This window comes from Uloborus diversus, chromosome 5, assembly GCF_026930045.1.
Source record: "Uloborus diversus isolate 005 chromosome 5, Udiv.v.3.1, whole genome shotgun sequence".
In the NCBI taxonomy this organism is placed as follows: domain Eukaryota; kingdom Metazoa; phylum Arthropoda; class Arachnida; order Araneae; family Uloboridae; genus Uloborus; species Uloborus diversus.
In genome coordinates, this window is record NC_072735.1 from 170393512 (window position 1) to 170411511 (window position 18000).

At 34.6% G+C, this 18000-nt stretch overlaps 1 protein-coding gene across 1 annotated transcript in view; it reads right to left on the bottom strand.

Annotated features, from left to right (window-relative positions):
• LOC129223277 (ER degradation-enhancing alpha-mannosidase-like protein 3) overlaps positions 1-18000 on the bottom strand; it is an 85937-nt gene that overhangs the window by 51404 nt on the left and 16533 nt on the right. Inside the window, exon 2 of the mRNA XM_054857843.1 lies at positions 5656-5701. Within this exon, the coding sequence (XP_054713818.1) occupies positions 5656-5701 (46 nt within the window). The remainder of the gene's footprint in view (positions 1-5655; positions 5702-18000) is intronic.

The window sequence follows — 18000 nt, forward strand, 5'->3', positions numbered from 1 at the left end:
CTTTGCTGGTACGAAAACTTGATGCAACCTGTAGCTAGATTGATGCTTAGTTGTAAGGTTTTTTTTTTTTTTTTCTGTTTTAAAAGCTTTGGCTCTGGTCAGAGAACTAAAGCATAATGTAAGCGAAAATATAAGTATCAGGTTTAAGATTTCAGACTACAATGGAATAATTTTTTGTTCAGAAAAAAAAAAAAAGTATACTGAAATGTAGATTCTTCTAATGACAGTTTTTGACCCTTTGTACAAATAACAAATTTACTACCCCAAATTACGCTTTGTTTAGTTAAACTATGAATATTTATTAGAATACGAAGCAAAGCATTAAAATTACTAACAACTTGATGGGTAAAATATAATTTTTTTTTTCCGGTAAAAAACAAAAGGCCAGTCACATTTTACTACATTCGAAAAGCTACGATTAAAACACGAACTCAGTTCAACTGATTTTGTATTTTAACCGTTCGGTTAAATGATGAACACGTGCTGCCATCTAAGCCATAACGGTTCAAGCAGCTTGCGCGCGATTACAAATTGTGTAAATTTCAAAAATAAAAATACTTTTCTTCACTATATCATCTTATGTATTATTTCTGTAAATTATTTTTCTGTCGGTATGCGAGATCTTTCTTATTTCTTGAAGAAATTTCCCCTTCATTTCAAACCTTATCGGGCCGGCTAATGACGAAATACAGACTTAAGGTCTAAGAATTAATTTTTTGGAAACGCCCCTTGCTGTTGCAAAACCTTGATGCAGTCTGTAGTTCTTATGCGGATTTTTTTTTAAAGCAAAATGCTAATACAATTTTCCAATTTTTTGCGTCGCTTTCGGCGGGGGGGGGGGGGGACCTTTTTTTTTATTTTTTTAATAAACTTTAAAGGCACTGGACTTGGTTGCTCGGTTGAATTGATAAGGTTTTTTCGGTAGAGTGTTCGGTTATAAACTAGCTGAACTACAATTAGGGCCCTGCATGGGATGTCCGAAATTATAGCTAATTTAGATTAATATTACGCATTACATGAACTCAAAACATGCAACAGATAACACACGTAAGGCAATAAAATAAATGCGACGGGAATGCTACTTGGCGTTTTGACTCCTTTATGCAGGCAACACTTATTACTCAGATAAGTTGACTATTAATCGAAGGGTGTTCTTTCTTTCTTTTCTTTTTTTCTCTTTTTTTAAGCTTTGACTCCGTTCAGATTACAAAGCATAATGTAAGCATAAAAAAAAGTATTAGCTTTAAAATTTCACACCTCAAAGGAATCCTTTTTGTCCAGAAAAACTTTTTCATTGTATGCTGAAATGTAGATTTTTCTAACAGCAGTGTTTGACCTTTTGTATAAATGAAAAAAATGTTACGCCAAATTGAAATTACGGGTTTCACCCAGTAAACCTTTAACTATTTATTCGAATACGATGTAAAACATTAAAATTATTAACAACTTCATTAGTAAGAAAACATTTTCTACTCCTCTGCTTTCGGCGCGAAAAAATTCATTTTGTCTGCGTTCGAAAAAATACACTTAAAAACGAACTCAGTTCAACTGGTTTTGGTTTTGAATTTTAAGTGTTCGATTATAAGGAAAACATGTGCTGGCATTCAAGCCGTAACGGTTAAAGCTGCCTGCTAAAAGAAATTGCATCAATTTTCAAAAATAAAAACACTTATTTTCAATTTAATTTATTATTTCTCTAGAACGTTTGTTTTAATCGTTACGCGATACCTTCCTCATTCCTTAATTAAATTCCATGTTTTACAAATAATTTTAAAGCGTATCATGCTAGCTAATGACAAAACATAGACGCATGGTCTTTTATTTATTTATTTATTTATTTTTTGATAAAAAGTTTTTTTGCTGTTTTTTATTACACATAAATGAATAGCATTCGAAAACAAAGGCGCAACTGCTCGGTTGATTGGAGTGTCGTACTGTTAACCAGAATGGTGCTACTTCGAATCCGTGCCAATAAATATCTGTTTAATGTCCCCCCTCCCCCCGTCAAATGCTCACATAAGCAGGACTGTATTTGCCACATCCAACGTTTTTTCATACGCACAATTACTGCTTTTTCACGAGTCTCTCAGTCACACTTTTAATGAAATTTATGTTTGCATTGAAAATACGTACAACCAAAAGGTGAGCGATGATCACATTATCACAACGTTGTATTTAACGAGTTTTGTTGCTGATGTCTTCAAATTACATGCCTTCTTCTGCACGTTTACTTTTTTCCGTTTACTATTTCGATTCTTCTTCATTATGTTCTTCGTTTGAAATTTTTAAGGAACAAAACGCCACATGAAACGATTCGAAGCACAATGCGGAGTTCCGCACGGTTCGACTAGTCATTTATAGTTCAGTTGCAGTAGTGTCGTACTGAGGACGCTCTGAGTACGCCATATTATTTGTTAAATTAGTAATATTTACTTTATTGTAAGTTCCATGTAGGTGTTTTACGTTTAATCAAAACAAAAACAGAATATTTGGCGAATTTATAGTTCCGATCTAGCAATCATGATTTAAAATTATTATTTGAGTACAAGTAAAGGTAATTATTTTAACTCTGCAAATTTCACCCGGATAACCCGGAGATCCGGATAAATGGGGGCTGTATAAATGAGGATCTACTGTATAGTATGTGTTTAAATCGTTCAGAGCAGAAATCTTAGTTTATGACCTTGCCAGCAAGAATGCATCACTAGGACTTCTATTTTTTTTTTTCTTCCCGTAAGAGAAATAGACTGTAGTGCAAAGTTATCCGGAACTATCTCAAAGATACCTTGAACAACTGTATTCATAGTCTTTCTTTCAAACACCAATTATGTTAGAGAACAGATATCGTCTGAGTGATAAAAAATGTCTTTTTAGTGGCTTCTTTTCAGCATCGCAAGCTCACTTTTTTTTGCAATACAAAAGGAGTTTCTTGCAACCCCAAAACATGTGCTTGTTATATTTTTTCACTTTTCGCATCAGAAATGTTGCTTTTATCTTCTAAAAAAAAAAATGTTTCATTGCATGCACTATTCTGAGAATTTATGTACTCCAGAACTTCCATAGAACACCATCTATCGCATGATGAATGCATTTCTGACCCTACAATTCACTGTGATTCCGAATCGTTAAGGTATTTTCTATTACTGTATTAGCTTTTAAAGTTTGACTAACTTAGGTTCACCCAGTATTATACTTTTGTTCTTCTTTAATTTTTTGCCAACAAACGCAATAACATCTTTCAAATATGAGCGGGGAAGGTGAAACGAAAGAAATGGTGGATCAAAGTTATACTGAATGATTGTATATCGACCCCGCCCCCACCCCGAAAAAATCCAACATCCAGCACGCAACTTCTAGCCCCTGGCATTCAAATTTTGGCATTTGAATTTTGACATCTTGAATTCAAATTATGTTTTTCGCTATCGCGAATTACAATAGAACCCTGCTCGCTGGGTTTTTTGTTTCTATAAATGGCTCCTACCGCAATCATAATTGAGAAAAACATAATTTGAATTCAAGATGTCAAAATTCAAATGAATGTCAGAAGATTTAAGTTGGATGCTGTTTGTGTCTAAAGAGGATTGTGTAAAATCGAGAGGATTAAGTATAAAGAATGTAGCTTCCGGGGCACATGGTCGCCACCACCGAGGAGGAGCTACATGGGCACGAAGGACTACATGGGTATAGGACTCAAAAGTGACCCGGAACGTCAACTTCATTCAACTGAGGATCGTGTGTTTGCTCAAAAAATAATAGTTTAAAGAAAAAAAAAACAATAAATATGTATTACAATCCAATTCAGCTTTCAATTCTGAAGACATTCAGTGCACCTCATGACTGAATCCCATATTTCTCAGCGTTCAAGATAAAGTAGAGGGGCACACCCCATCGACCAAAGGGGGAAAAAAGCGACTAGATTTTTTCAAATGTCTTCAGTATAGGGGAAAAAATGTCTTGAGAAACAAAACTCTTTTCATCGGTTACCAGTCATTCGATTCGTAAGGAAAGGACGACGACGTGCCACACGTGCGCAAATCTTTTATATCGATTTCCAGTAGTTACTTTCTTGCAAGTTTCAGCGTCAGACGTGACGACAAAGAAATCGTTAGGAGTAGCTTTTTTTATCATTAATTCCCAAGCAGCACTAGTTTCACAGTAAAAAAGATTGAAGCAAAGGGGGAACATCTTTTTTTGTCAGTTTTTGTATTGGTTGTTCGAAAGTTCGATGTATTGCTTTAGCACTTGAGATTCACTGCTTAGCATAATGTATTCAACGTCCCCCACATTTTGCTCGAAGAACATTTCCCAACAATGAAAGCATGGCCACATGGTTCGTGCACGGCATACAAAAGCATCAGTGCATAATAAAAGTTGATGGGTAGCAGCGAAGCCGTCTGGAGGAGAGTTGCATTTGAGAACCTATGGTCTGGAATATATACCGTCAAACCTGTTTACCTCTGTTATAACATGTGTATTTGAAACAAAACTCTCTAAGTCTAAAATTTTCAATTCCCCTACATTTGTAATAAAAATTTAAGGTTTCTTCATGTTTGTCTGAAAATTTTTCCACCTATATTTCGAATTTCGCGGCTTTAGGATTTGAGCGCTTAATGAAATGTCACCAACAGCTAGGGGTACCACAATGGGAGGTCACTGTGACTTGCTAAAAATTTCCTTATTCGGAAATATATTTGCCTGACGATTCGGTAAAATTATCTACATTCTGGAAAGTTTGGAGTTTCATCCGGCAAACTGAGCATGTCCACCCTCCCAACAAGAGTAAGTTCGGGGCACCCCTGCCAACAGCAGAAGTTGTGAGCAGGAAACATTCCTTCTTATCTAAGCAATCATCCTGACTGTCGAAACTCATTTGCAATGTTATTAGTATAATTAGTAAAATGCAATCACAGTAAATCGTAATGTTAAATTTTCAATATTATAGCAGAAGAATTTTAATTTACAGAAAATGTTAACCCTCTGACTTGGTTCCAATTACTCAGTTTTTAGTTTTACCAAAACTTTGTACCACCGAAACTTCCTCATCTTGAAATTCCATTTCTTCCCGGGAATTTGATCTAGACCGGATCAACTGTGTCTCCTTATATCAGAGCAGAGAGAAAATTAGCACATATTAATTACCCTTGCAATAGCGAAACGTAAACTGCAAAAGTGTGTTCCTCATATTCTCAAAACGTCGTTCAACTACATTAGAAGGTTCCTCGGAATCCCGAAATATACTATAAAAAGGGAGTCCCAGCAAATACAAACTGTGAAGCGGAGGGTAGGGTCCTCGTAATCTTGAAACATAAGCTGCAGAAGAAGTTCCCTTGTAATCGCGAAACAAATTGTAGCTCCTAAAAACACAAATTGCAAAAAGGGGTTTCAAAGTCCCGAAGTAAGTGTATGAAATATGTTTTGAAAATTTATGCTGTGACTTTCCCACTGTTCCCACACAAAACGTTTCAGTTCTTCATTAGGAGTTTTCATTCGTGATGAAAATCTCACATTTTATAAATTTCTGAAACAAAGTAAGAAATAAAAAACACACACAAAACCATGCAAAAAAGATTGTAAATGAAGTATTTATTTCGAAACTTGCTTGATGTGAAATCAATTTAACGAAGGAAGGGGAAAAAACAAAAACATAAAACTTACCATGTAAGACTTATACGCATGATAGAACATTTCTCTGGCCTGCTCCCTGTAGAAGAAGAAAAAGAAAAATATCATTACCCAATTCAAACACAGACAAAAGGAGACAAGAAAAAGAAAGGCAACAACAAAGCAGCTCCATATAATTCTATGATTGACGTTTCCATTAACAAGCGGCCAAGTAAATGATAGAAGAAAAAAAATCTCTCTCTCGGTGTTCGTCCGGCGGAAAAAAGAGCTGGTTCAAATAAGTCACGTGGAGATACAGTAATTAAGTGTATTCACATTGTCATAGAGTTTTAGTTTTGTCGTCGGCAGAGCAATTGGTAGGAAAAGCTTTAGTCCCAACCTGGTAATTGAAAAATCAATGCGCCGAGGGCTAGAGATTGTCAAACGGAAGAGAAAGGATGAATCGGATTTAGCACTCGAAATTCGAAAGTTTCACCATTCTCTGGGAGGATTTCGGGGCACCGTTCGTCTGAGTTTAACGACTAGAGATGGGTATCAGAGAATGTTGGAGAAAAATAACTAATTAGGGTATGAGATTGTTGTAACAAATGAAATAAATGATCTGCAACGGGATAAAGGACTGATTAGGTCCTTCAACAGCAAAAAGCAAATTTGTAAAGGGTTTGTCTCCAACTCCCCCTCACCACCCAAAAAAAAAAAAAAAACGATCCTTCGCCAAATCTACAACGAAGATTTCGTGGTAGTCACAACTGGTATGAAACCAGCATAATTCGTGCATACAATTCATATTTTTAATGATTCTTATTGATTGGTTCTACTAGTAAATCCTTGCTTTGCGCGAGCGCACAGTGGAGTATTTGACTGAAAATCCTGGCTAAAAGTCCAAGATTAAAAATTTACCCGATTTTTATGAAATTTTTTTCTATGATAGTTGACTAACTGGTGCATCGATCGGCACCTGTTTTGTAAACTTGAGTCATATACAATTGCTCATAGCCTCGGTAAAAGAGGAGATTTCTATGAGAATTTTCGCTTTTTTGTTACGTTTTAGCTTCATTATTACGTTTCAATGTAGATTGTTTTGTGGCTTTATAAATGAATGGAATTGAACCAAACCAATTTTGCGGGACAAAGAAATGTCAGGGCTATGTGCTAATTATAAATCAAAGTAAATATTTTTATTTTCTTTTTGTGACAAAAAATAAAGAAAACTGGGTACGGGAGATTTTTAAAGGCTTTTCGCCTTAATTTATAACTAGAGAAAGCTTTTTAAATGGGTGTCGGGCTTGGTCGGGCTGTTTTAAAAGTTGCATCGTATTTGGCAAAGTCTCTAGTGCTAATTTCAGCAAAAAATTCTTCCGCCTACAACTGCCCTTTTTTTAATGATTTTTTTTTTAAAAAGTGCATAATCCGATCGTTTTGTGACAAGTCATGATTTTAAACTGAATTTACCCACAAAGATTTAATAAATTTGTAAAAAGTTATCATAAGTACTACTGAATGGAAAGATCAACATGTCTGAGCGCACAAACAACAATAAAATTTCAGACACGAGTTTCATGGTTACGAGAAACCGCTTCATCAATGTATAAAGATGTAAGCTATGGAATGAGAATCATCCAATTAATTTCGAAAACGCTTACCTTTATGCATCGCTAAAGAGATTCATTGCACCCCTAAAACATGTGTTTGCGTTCAATTATGTTAATTTTCTAGGTACGTTAATGAGTTAATAAATTAAATTATTTTGTGATCTCACTAAGAAAATTTGCTCTTCCTTAAAATTGACATATTTTAGATAAAATAAATAAATATTTATATTTTTTCAGATCATTGCTGCAAATAATGTGCCGGGGGAGGGGGTCGTTTCCCCCTTATATGTAGCATAAGGGGTAAAAGGACTCCCCCCCCCACACACACTCGCTAGCGTTAGGAGACAATTGTAATTGTCTTCAAACGCTAGCGCGTTATCCACATTTAAGACATTTTACCTACTCATTGTTAAATTGAAGTTATATTAAATTTTAGTTCCAAGTTTTTGTTTGTACAATTTTTAGCGGGACACATCACGCTAAGTAAAACTAAGGATCGACTCAAGGTACGGGTATATGTACAATATATACAATTCAAAAACAAAGAGCTTTTGAATATCCATTTTCGAGTGTTTTTACAGTTATAACATCCTAGTTCATTTACTTATTTACAGTCTGAGTAAAAACTTTAAGGCCAGTAAACGTTTTTGAAAAATAAGACACATTTTTAACTGAGTATGAAAACATAATTTGATTAATAATTTTTAACCTTAAATACAAGTAAAGAAGGCAAAAAAATCATTTGTAATTATTTCATTATCAGAAAATATTGCGGATCAGCATTTGAGCCTGAGTAAAATCTTTAAGGCCAGCATAGAAAAAAGCACAGGAAGAAAAAAATAGAAACATTTAGAAGCTTGTGTAGGAGCAACTTCTTCGAATTACTTGAAATATTCTTGTTTTCATAAGTAAAACAAGTTTTTGACAAAGTTCGGGATCTATTTTATACCATTCATCTTCGAAAGTAGATTTCAGCTCTAGTGATGAAGTGAAATGTCTCCCATTTGCATAAACTCGTCTTGCTATGTCACTCAATAAGATCTCGATTGGTTTGAGGTCTAGAGTCTCTCTTGCCGTTTCCGAGTTTCAACATTGTTTACTTGGAAACAATTTTTTGTACTGTTACTCGAATGGATAGATGCAGTGTCTTGCTGATATTTCCCATATTATCCAGTAATAAACTTAGCATTTAGTAAAAGATAACTTGCGAGGACATTTTGTTTTGCCTCTGAATTCATTTTACCTGGAACAAACGTAAAGGGGCCCATACTATTGTAAACAAAGCACCCCCAAGTTATGACAGAACCTCCACTTAATTGGTGCTTTGAAAATATTTCTTTTACTTTTCGTAAATCATGCCAATAGTACTTCCATCCATCTGGTACTTTTAAATTCCACTTCTTTTCATTAGAAAAAATTATTTTTATCCATTGGTTATCCTAGGTCATGACTTTCTGGCTAAAGTTCAAACGCTCTATTTTGTGCCGATTCAATAACTGAGGCTTAGCCAATTTTATTGCACGAATAAAACTTTCACATCTTTTAATTGTGATCGTCTTTTGACAAACATTTAAGCCTATCGTCTGAATAAGTTTCCCGGTTGAGTACTTTCCAGTTGATGAAAGTTTGCAAACTCTTCTTTCATAACTTTAGGACAAAGCTCTAGGTTTTCCACCAGTGTTCCTTTTACAATAATTGTCTTTTAATCTTAAAAATATTATTGACTGTAGTCTTTGATCTTCTTATTTTTTCGCAAAAGTACAGCTACTCATCTCCGGTGAAGAAAAAGCTTCAATCTGCCCTCATTCATGACCAGATAACTTCTTACCATTCGACATCTTCACAAAGAGCGCCAAAACTTCGAAGAAATTAATGAAAAAGTTACAAGTTGAAGGAAAAAAATGAAATGAAATGAAAAGTGAAAATTCTTATTAACTGCTGTGATATTTATTGCAGTAAATGTACATGTAGCTTTTAAAAAATGCTAGCGTCCTTAAAGTTTTTACTCAGGCTGAAATACTAACTTTGAATATATCACTGTTTTTCTGGTAGTTGCATACTTCACAAAACCTGTCTATTGCGTTATTTCTTACAAATGAACATTAATAATTAATAATTCAATAATATTAAAATCCTTTCAATTTCATTTTTCCGTTTTCTCAAAATTTTTTACTGGCCTTAAAGTTTTTACTCAGGCTGTATTTATTTATTTTACAATAGAAAAAAACTTCTTTGTAACCCCGAAACCCTTGTTTTCAATTCTTTTTGTGCATGATTAACTCAGGGTTTTAATGATTGAAACCAAACGAAAAGAATAAAATTGATTATTTTCTTGGTTTCAAATTAGTGTTTTGTGCAGAACACTAGGATTTTTTAACCGCTTTTTCCCCCCTCGAACAATGCACTTCATTACATATCTTCAAAGGAAAACAGCCATTCGCATCAAACATGTTTACTTATCACTTGTCTAAGCAATATTGGCAAATAGCCAGCTGTGGCATCCATTTCGGATCGAGTGAAAATTATTAAAAATTTCTATTTCAACTCATTGAAAAAAAATTCACTATAAATCAGTGAAACAACATAACTTCACCGTTTTTGCTTTAAATAAAGGTAAGGTGTTTATATTACTTCCTTAAAAATTTCAGAGCCATAACATTATTAGAATATTGGATGCCGGAATTTTAGTTTACATTGATTGAATAATTGAAAAAAGTCGAAAAAGTGACCTCCCTTTGTAAATTCCTAGAAATTCAGTGAATTACGTTAGAACTTCAAACAAACCATATTCTTGAAGAAAATTATTTTTCCTATCTTGTGATATATTTGTTGTTTTTTCTACGTTTACTAGGATCATTTTTACGGTCGTAAACATGCAAAAGTTTAAACCGTGGATAAAATATTAAATATTTCATTTTCTAATTCAAACTTAAAAAATCGAGTTTCAAACTGTAACATCAGATTTTTCAGACAACTTGTATATCAAGTTTCGTGTCTATAAGTGGGATAGCTTCGCCGTACGGCGCACAGTGAAGTATTTGACTGAAAATCCTGGCCAAAACTAGTTTGAAATTTTCACTCTTCTGAAGGCGACACCCTTGTGTGCGTTTGTGCGCTGTACGGCGAAGCTATCCCACTTATAGACACGAAACTTGGTATACAAGCTGTCTGAAATGTCTGATGTTACAATTTGAAACTCGATTTTTAAAATTTGAATTAGAAAATGAAATATTTAATATTTTATCCACGGTTTAGACTTTTTCATGTTTACGACCGTAAAAACGATCCTAGTAAACGTAGAAAAAAATCCAATGCATCACTAGATAGGAAAAATAATTTTCTTTAAGATTACGGTTTGTTTGAAGTTCTAACGTAATTAACCGAATTTCTAAGAATTTACAAAGGGAGGTCACTTTTTCGACTTTTTTCAATTATTCAGTCAATGTAAACTAAAATTCTTGCATCCAATATTCTAATAATGTTATGGCTCTGAAACTTTTTAAGGAAATAATATAAACACCTTACCTTCATTTACAGCGAAAACGGTGAAGTTATGTTCTTTCACTGATTTATAATGAATTTTTTTTCAATGAGTTGAAATAAAAATTTTCAATAATTTTCACTCGATCCGAAATGGATGCCACGGTTGGCTCTTTGCCAATAATGCTTAGGCAAGTGATAAGTAAACATGTTCGATGCGAATGGCCTGTTTTCCTTTGAAGATATGTAATGAAGTGCATTGTTCGAGGGGGGAAAAAGCGGTTAAAAAATCCTAGTACTCTGTACAAAACACTAATTTGAAACCAAAAGAATAATCAATTTTATTCTTTTCGTTTGGTTTCAATCATTAAAACCCTGAGTTAATCATGCACAAAAAGAATTAGAGACAAGGGTTTCGGGGTTACAAAGAACCTTTTTTCTATTGAAAAAATAAATAAATAAATGAACTAGGATATTATAACTGTAAAAATACTCGAAAATGGATATTCAAAAGCTCTTTGTTTTTGAATTGTATATATTGTACTCGTACCTTGGGTCGATCCTTAGTTTGACATCGCGTGATGCGTCCCGCTAAAAATTGTACGAACAAACTTGGAACTAAAATTTTATATAACTTTAATTCCACAATGAGTAGGTAAAATGTCTTAAATATGGATAGCTCGCTAGCGTGGGAACGTTAGGAGACAATTACAATTGTCTCCTAACTCTAGCAAGTAGGGGGGTATTTTCCCCCTTTTGCTACGTATAAGGGGGAAAAGACCCCCTCCCCCGGCACATTATTTGCAGCAATGATCTGAAAAAAAAAATAAATATTTATTTATCTTATCTAAAATCTATCTCAATTTTAAGGAAGAGCAAATTTTCTTAGCGAGATCACAAAATAATTTAATTTATTAACTCATTAACGTACATGAGAAAATTAACATCACTGAACGCAAACACATATTTTAGGGGTGCAATGAATCTCTTTAGCTATGCATAAAGGTGAGCGTTTTCGAAATTAATTGGATGATTCTCATTCCATAACTTACATCTTTACACATTGATGAAGCGGTTTCTCGTAACCCTGAAACTCGTGTCTGAAATTTTATTGTTGTTTGTGCGCTCAAATATGTCGATCTTTTCATTCAGTAGTACTTATGATAACTTTTTTACAAATTTATTAAATCTTTGTAGGTAAATTCAGTTTAAAATCTTGACTTGTCACAAAAAGATCGGATTATGCACTTTTTTTTAAAAAAATCATATAAAAAAAGGGCAGTTGCAGGCGGAAGATTTTTTTGCTGAAATTAGCACTAGAGGCTTTGCCAAATACGATGCAACTTTCAAAACAGCCCGACCAAGCCCGACACCCATTTAAAAAGCTTTCTCTAGTTATAAATTAAGGCGAGAAGCCTTTAAAAATCTCATGTACCAAGTTTTCTTTATTTTTTTTCACAAAAAGAAAATAAAAATATTTACTTTGATTTATTATTAGCACTAAGCCCTAACATTTCTTTCTACCGTAAAATTGGTTTGGTTCAATTCCATTCATTTAGAAAGCAACAAAAAAATCTACATTGAAACGTAATAATTAAGCTGAAACGTAACAAAAAAGCGAAAATTCTTATAGAAATCTCATCTTTCACCGAGGCTATGAGCAATTGTATGTGACTCAAGTTTCCAAAACAGGTGCTGATCGATGCACCAGTTAGTCAACTATCATGGAATAAATTTTCATAAAAATTGGGTAAATTTTTAATTTTGGACTTTTGGCCAGGATTTTCAGTCAAATACTCCACTGTGCGGCGCACAAACGCACACAAGGGTCTCTGTCGCCTTCAGAAGAGTGAAAATTTCAAACTAGTTTTGGCCAGGATTTTCGGTCAAATATTACACAGTGGAGCGATGCGATCGCTAGAATACGCCCGGTCGAGGAATGCAGCGGCGTGCACAGAAATTTTGGGACCCGTCACAATTGACTTCTTCGGGCCCCCTTCCATATTGTTTACCCCTACGTCACTATACATATTTCATCCCTACTTTAAAAAATCTCGGGACTCCTTCAGGCTCGGACTCGGGCTAACAGGTGTCCCTTGTCCCGCCCCACCCATGTGCACGACGTTTGAGAAATGCGGAGCTACGGAGTTTCGCTATTTTTGCGGAGCAACTCCGGAAGATGTGGAACAGTTGGAAACCCTGAGTCAGTAACGAAACTGAAGCAGATGTCATCCCATTGAAGCTGCGACTGTAACGAGCTGCTTATGGTCTCGCAAATGACACAACCTGCGCGTACGAGTCACATAATTAATAAGTTATCTGACAAAAGTGAAATTAACTGCTTAAGTCAGGACAAACTGCACTCTAGGTAGAAAGCCGCAAAAACTCCAGTTTTTCTCTATCCACAATATAATCAGAAACCTGGAAGATAGCAATAGTTTTGATGTCCTGGCATGGAAGGGTATGTATGAGGCAGTGAGAAGCAAAGGGATGCAAGTGAACATTTTGAAGTTTTGAGTAAAACGCGTTTAAAAATCAGATCCTGGGTAGGCTTTCATTGAAATTTTTTTCTAAATCAAGCTGTATACCGGAACCTGCCAGGGCTATTAGTATTATATCTTGTCCCAAGAAATAAGAGGGGTTCACGTACTATTTGTACTGGTTGTCTCCAAATTTTTAATTTTGTCACTTGCATCCCTTTGCTTCTCACTGCATCAATGAAGTTGTCAAAAATCACCTCGTATAAGAACGCAAGTCAAAATCATTAGTAGTTGACGTTGACACCAACACTAGTATAGTTTAAACTTATAAAGAAAAAATAACACAGGCGAAAATGAGCTTAAGAATAAGTTTAAAGGTAAGCATTTCAAATTTTTAACACCATTTTATAATTTTGTTATTTTTGCACAATTTTATAATTTCTCTTTTTAATATATTTTTTCTTTAGAAGTGTCAATTACTTGTACGAGAATCAACTACAGGTAGTTTTACCTTAAATATCTACCTAATTAGAAATGAATTGAATTTTGGTTGGTGAAGCATCCAAACCATTCTGCTAACGTCATAACGTGCTTCAGAAAAAGAAAGAAAAAAAACTTTACGAAGCAATAGACCTCAACACATTATGCTGAGGACGTCGTGTCTTCCCTGACAGAGTTGAGGAACAGCCATCTCAAAGCGGCATTACGCTAGAGAACTGCCAAAATAAAAATTCCCCATTCCATTTCCTTTTAAAAGAGGCTGTTTAAAAGGCAGATCTCGCTGTGCACAAAGCGTCATCCTAATAATTCAAGGTACAAAAGCGAAAAAGGGCCATCCCACGTTTACGCAGCGTCAGTTTTTACGGCCTCGTCTATTAAATTTTGGATCGGAGAAGCTCCCGCCCTCCTCCCTATCCAGTTGTGTCTCCTAAACTTTTCTCCTATTTCTGCTCAATCGCTTGCTTGAGCGTACAATGTTATTAATGGGCGGCACTTTTTTTTTTCCTCCGCAGCTTGACCGCTGAGGTTGAAATATGAGTCGATTGCTCCAGAGGACGATGGATCATTTGTCTCGGACGCTTTTGCCGGTTCACTGGAGAGACGAGTGGTTTTGGGAATATCGAAGTTTATCTCCGAGTTTTGGCAACGGTTCAGGAACGATGCTTCATTGAACAACAAATTCTAACGTGGCCAGTTTGCCTCTGTAAACAATTTTGCCTGAATTCGAGGGATAGGAAAATATGTGATTGTCAAATGAAAATTTAATCTAACTTCGTAGAGTAGATAATGAAAAAAAAAAAAAGTATGTAATAAACAGACTAGAGATAACACAGTATCGTGAGGATATTGTAATGCCATGGCAAGTTCACACGTTTTTCTAAATTTTAAATATAGTAGACAAATTTTATTTCGAGCAGGATATTCACTGGCGATTGAAGATCAAATCTTCTGAATGCAGTGACAAATTGAGAGAGAGCTTAGTTGATTCTGGAAGCTTGATCGAATTATTTTTGGAATTCGGCAACGCCTCTCCACGACTATATTGATTCATTTACAGCTTTTGTGAATATTTTTTTTTACGATCTAGCCATAAAACTTTCAATTAATGAATCAATGATTTACAACAGCAAAAATATCAAGAGGAAAAAAAAAAGTCTTTGAAAGAGAGAAAGAAATAATTAAATACAACAACAGCAAAGCAAAAAAGAAGAAGAGAAGAATGAGTAAACACGCATAAACAGTGGCGTACCTAGCACGGTGACACCAAGGGCGGTAGATTTACCCCCCCCCCCCCCCGTCCCCACACAAAACGCAGTCACTACTAGTCCTAAGTATCGACAATATTAACCTAATACTGAGTATAGTGTTCACTCCATTTCGTGGGATAGGAGGGGGGGGGGGGTCCAGAGGTCTTCCCCCGGGAAAATTTTTCAATTTGTAGTCTTAAAAATGAATTTCAGCTTCATATTTTTCAAAAACTTGCAATTCCACTTTGGGTGTCACTCTCAATCGGGTGAAACCTGGGGCGGATTGCCTCATGATGGGGTGAGGGGGGGGGGAGGCATGCGAACAAGGCTGGGGAATTTTGAAAACATTTTTTACAAAATTCCATAAACTAAAAACATATATTTTTTTAAAAATCTGTAAAAATTCCAGGGCACAAAGAAGACTATTCAATCATGAGGACACTTTTGCTCTGAAAAATTGATATTTTTTGAGAAATTAAGCAATGAAAAAAAAAAAAAAATTCTCATGTGCACTTTTTTCCCCTTTTTACTCGATGCATTTTTTGATAGGGTCAAAAACATGAAGAGATATATATATATATATATATATAATATTATTATTTTCATCATGTGTTAAAATCTAGGAGAGAGGGGTAATTCCCCCCCCCCAGCGCTCAAATGACGGGCCTGGCAGAGAGCTAGAAGTCACTATAGTACGAGTTAGTTCGCCATACAATAGTATCCACTACGTCGGAGCATTATCTAACACAATAGGAACATCTCTATACAGGGTCTTAATAATGATGGTAAAATACGTGAGTTTAAAACAAGAACAGTTAAACAAGTTAAAACTCAAATGAGCTATTGAATTAAATTAGAAATATCAAATCTATAGGTATACAGTAAAGTCTCGTTAGGACGAATTTCAAGGGATCGCAAATTTTGTTTGTTGTAACGGGAATTTTGTTGCAACGGAAATCAGGCAATGTAATGGCAATTAAAACGGGACAGAATATTAATTTCATTGAAACGGATATTTCGTTATATTGGTATTTGCTGTAACGAAATTTCACTGTATTTTCTTATACACATAGATCTCAGTCTTAAAAAATAGCAAAAGCCCTTTTCGCTCAACCATTGGAATTATCGTATACCGTAAGCGAAAGCTACTATCAAACCTACTTATGAACAAACCAAGGCCCGACTAACTAAAAGTGAGGCCCAAGACCCACAATATTTGAAGGTCCTCTCTCTATTCTACCACTATAGGTCAAGGCAAAATAATGTTTAAATTTTTTGGAGTGTAGGTGGTCCTTATATTGCGGGGTCCTTATATACAGGGCCTAGAGACCTAGTTCAGCTGCAATGTTTGCACACGACTAGAGCAGACACTTTTTTCCTCATCCCTTTCGCAATTTAATATTTTTTTACACAATTAAATAAGGAATAGCATATTGCCCCCCCCCCCAAAGACATATATTCAAAAAAAAAAAAAAAAAAGCATGCCATTTACCAAACAAATTCTTCTTCAGTATCTTTTTAGCTTCATTAACCAGTTTATTTTTGGAGAAAAAAAACTAGTAACTATACCTAACTTAATAAATAAGGAAATACTAACAAAGTATCAATCAAGTTTTTTGCAATTAATAAATTCAATAATATGTTATTATTTTCTTGAAAATATATGATTCCTTAATGCTATGAAAAAAAAAAAAAAATTTTTTTTGGAAGGTGGAGCACTAGGCCCAGACCTAGTTGGTATATGCGGTAATCAGGGTCTGGTACCAACTAATAGTTTTAACTTAAACATTCGGTCGAATTTTCATCTGTGATACTTCCGACTGAACGAACTGAAGCGAGGGTATGTGGTTTACCCAGCACTGACATAGTGCTGATAAAGAAACAACTTTTACACTATTCATTTTCATTAAAAATCAGCAGTTCCCACCACAGTATCCTCAATGTTAAAATTTTAAAAGGCGCCTGCGCTCATTAGCTGATTTGGATTTACATACACAAACACTTTTTTTTAAAACCATTCCCACAGAATTTTCGAAAATAGTCATCTAGCCGGCTACCAATAGGTTCACGTTTACTTTATGCTGTCTAATGTGGTCTCAAGTAAATGCATTCTTAAGTAATGCTAAATAATAGTAAAACGAACGTTTCAATTAATCAAAATACATAGAATAATCGAAATTTTAGCTTAAAAAACCAAACGGCGATATTCCTAGAGCCAAACTAAGATTGCTTTAAATCAAAACCCAAATAAACATCAGGGTGAAAAATGTGTTTATCACTTACGAAGCTTTTAACCATGACATAAAAAAACAAATCTACTTTTTAGATGATAAAAAAAAAAGTTTCATACATTTTTCATTTTTTACACGGATGTAACGAAAAAAAGGAGAGGGACAAGTCAAATCACGTAATTTAAAAAACTGGGAAAGTTATCTTTGACAAGCCGAGAAAAAAAAATCTTTTCTGCAACAGAATGAAATTTGTCAAAAAACGAAGAGACAGATAAAAAACACGCAAAAAAAGTCATCGTACACTGAAATGTTTTCGAATAAATTCATGATTAAAATTATCATAAGTTGTTTTTTTTATTATTATTATTTTTGCATAGTAATGACACTGTAAAGTCATTTGCCTTTAATTTTTTGTTTATTTATTTCCTAATATTCTGCTTAATATTGTAAAAGGGCAGGTATGCGTGGAAAACAACAAACACGATTCGAAATTTGAATTTTTTTCCCCTCACAGTAGACATAAATTGGTTTAAAATGTCTCTAAATTAGTTAATTTATACCATTCTATAGTGAAGTGCTTGATAAAATGATTTAAAGACAAGAATCGGATCGAAAACAAGGTAAGAAAAGGTCAACTGGCAAAGTTAACGCAGCGTGATCGGAGGTTTACAGTTTAAAAAAAAATATGAAAAATACACATTTGAGTACTGAAAAAGTTTCTGCAGAATCGAATGAAACATTTTATGTTCAATTTTCACCTAAAATTGTTTGCAAGTTCTCTGATTAGCTGGATTAAAGGGGACCTCTCTCCGCAGAAATTTTCTTGTTCGTACGAAAAACAGTAAGA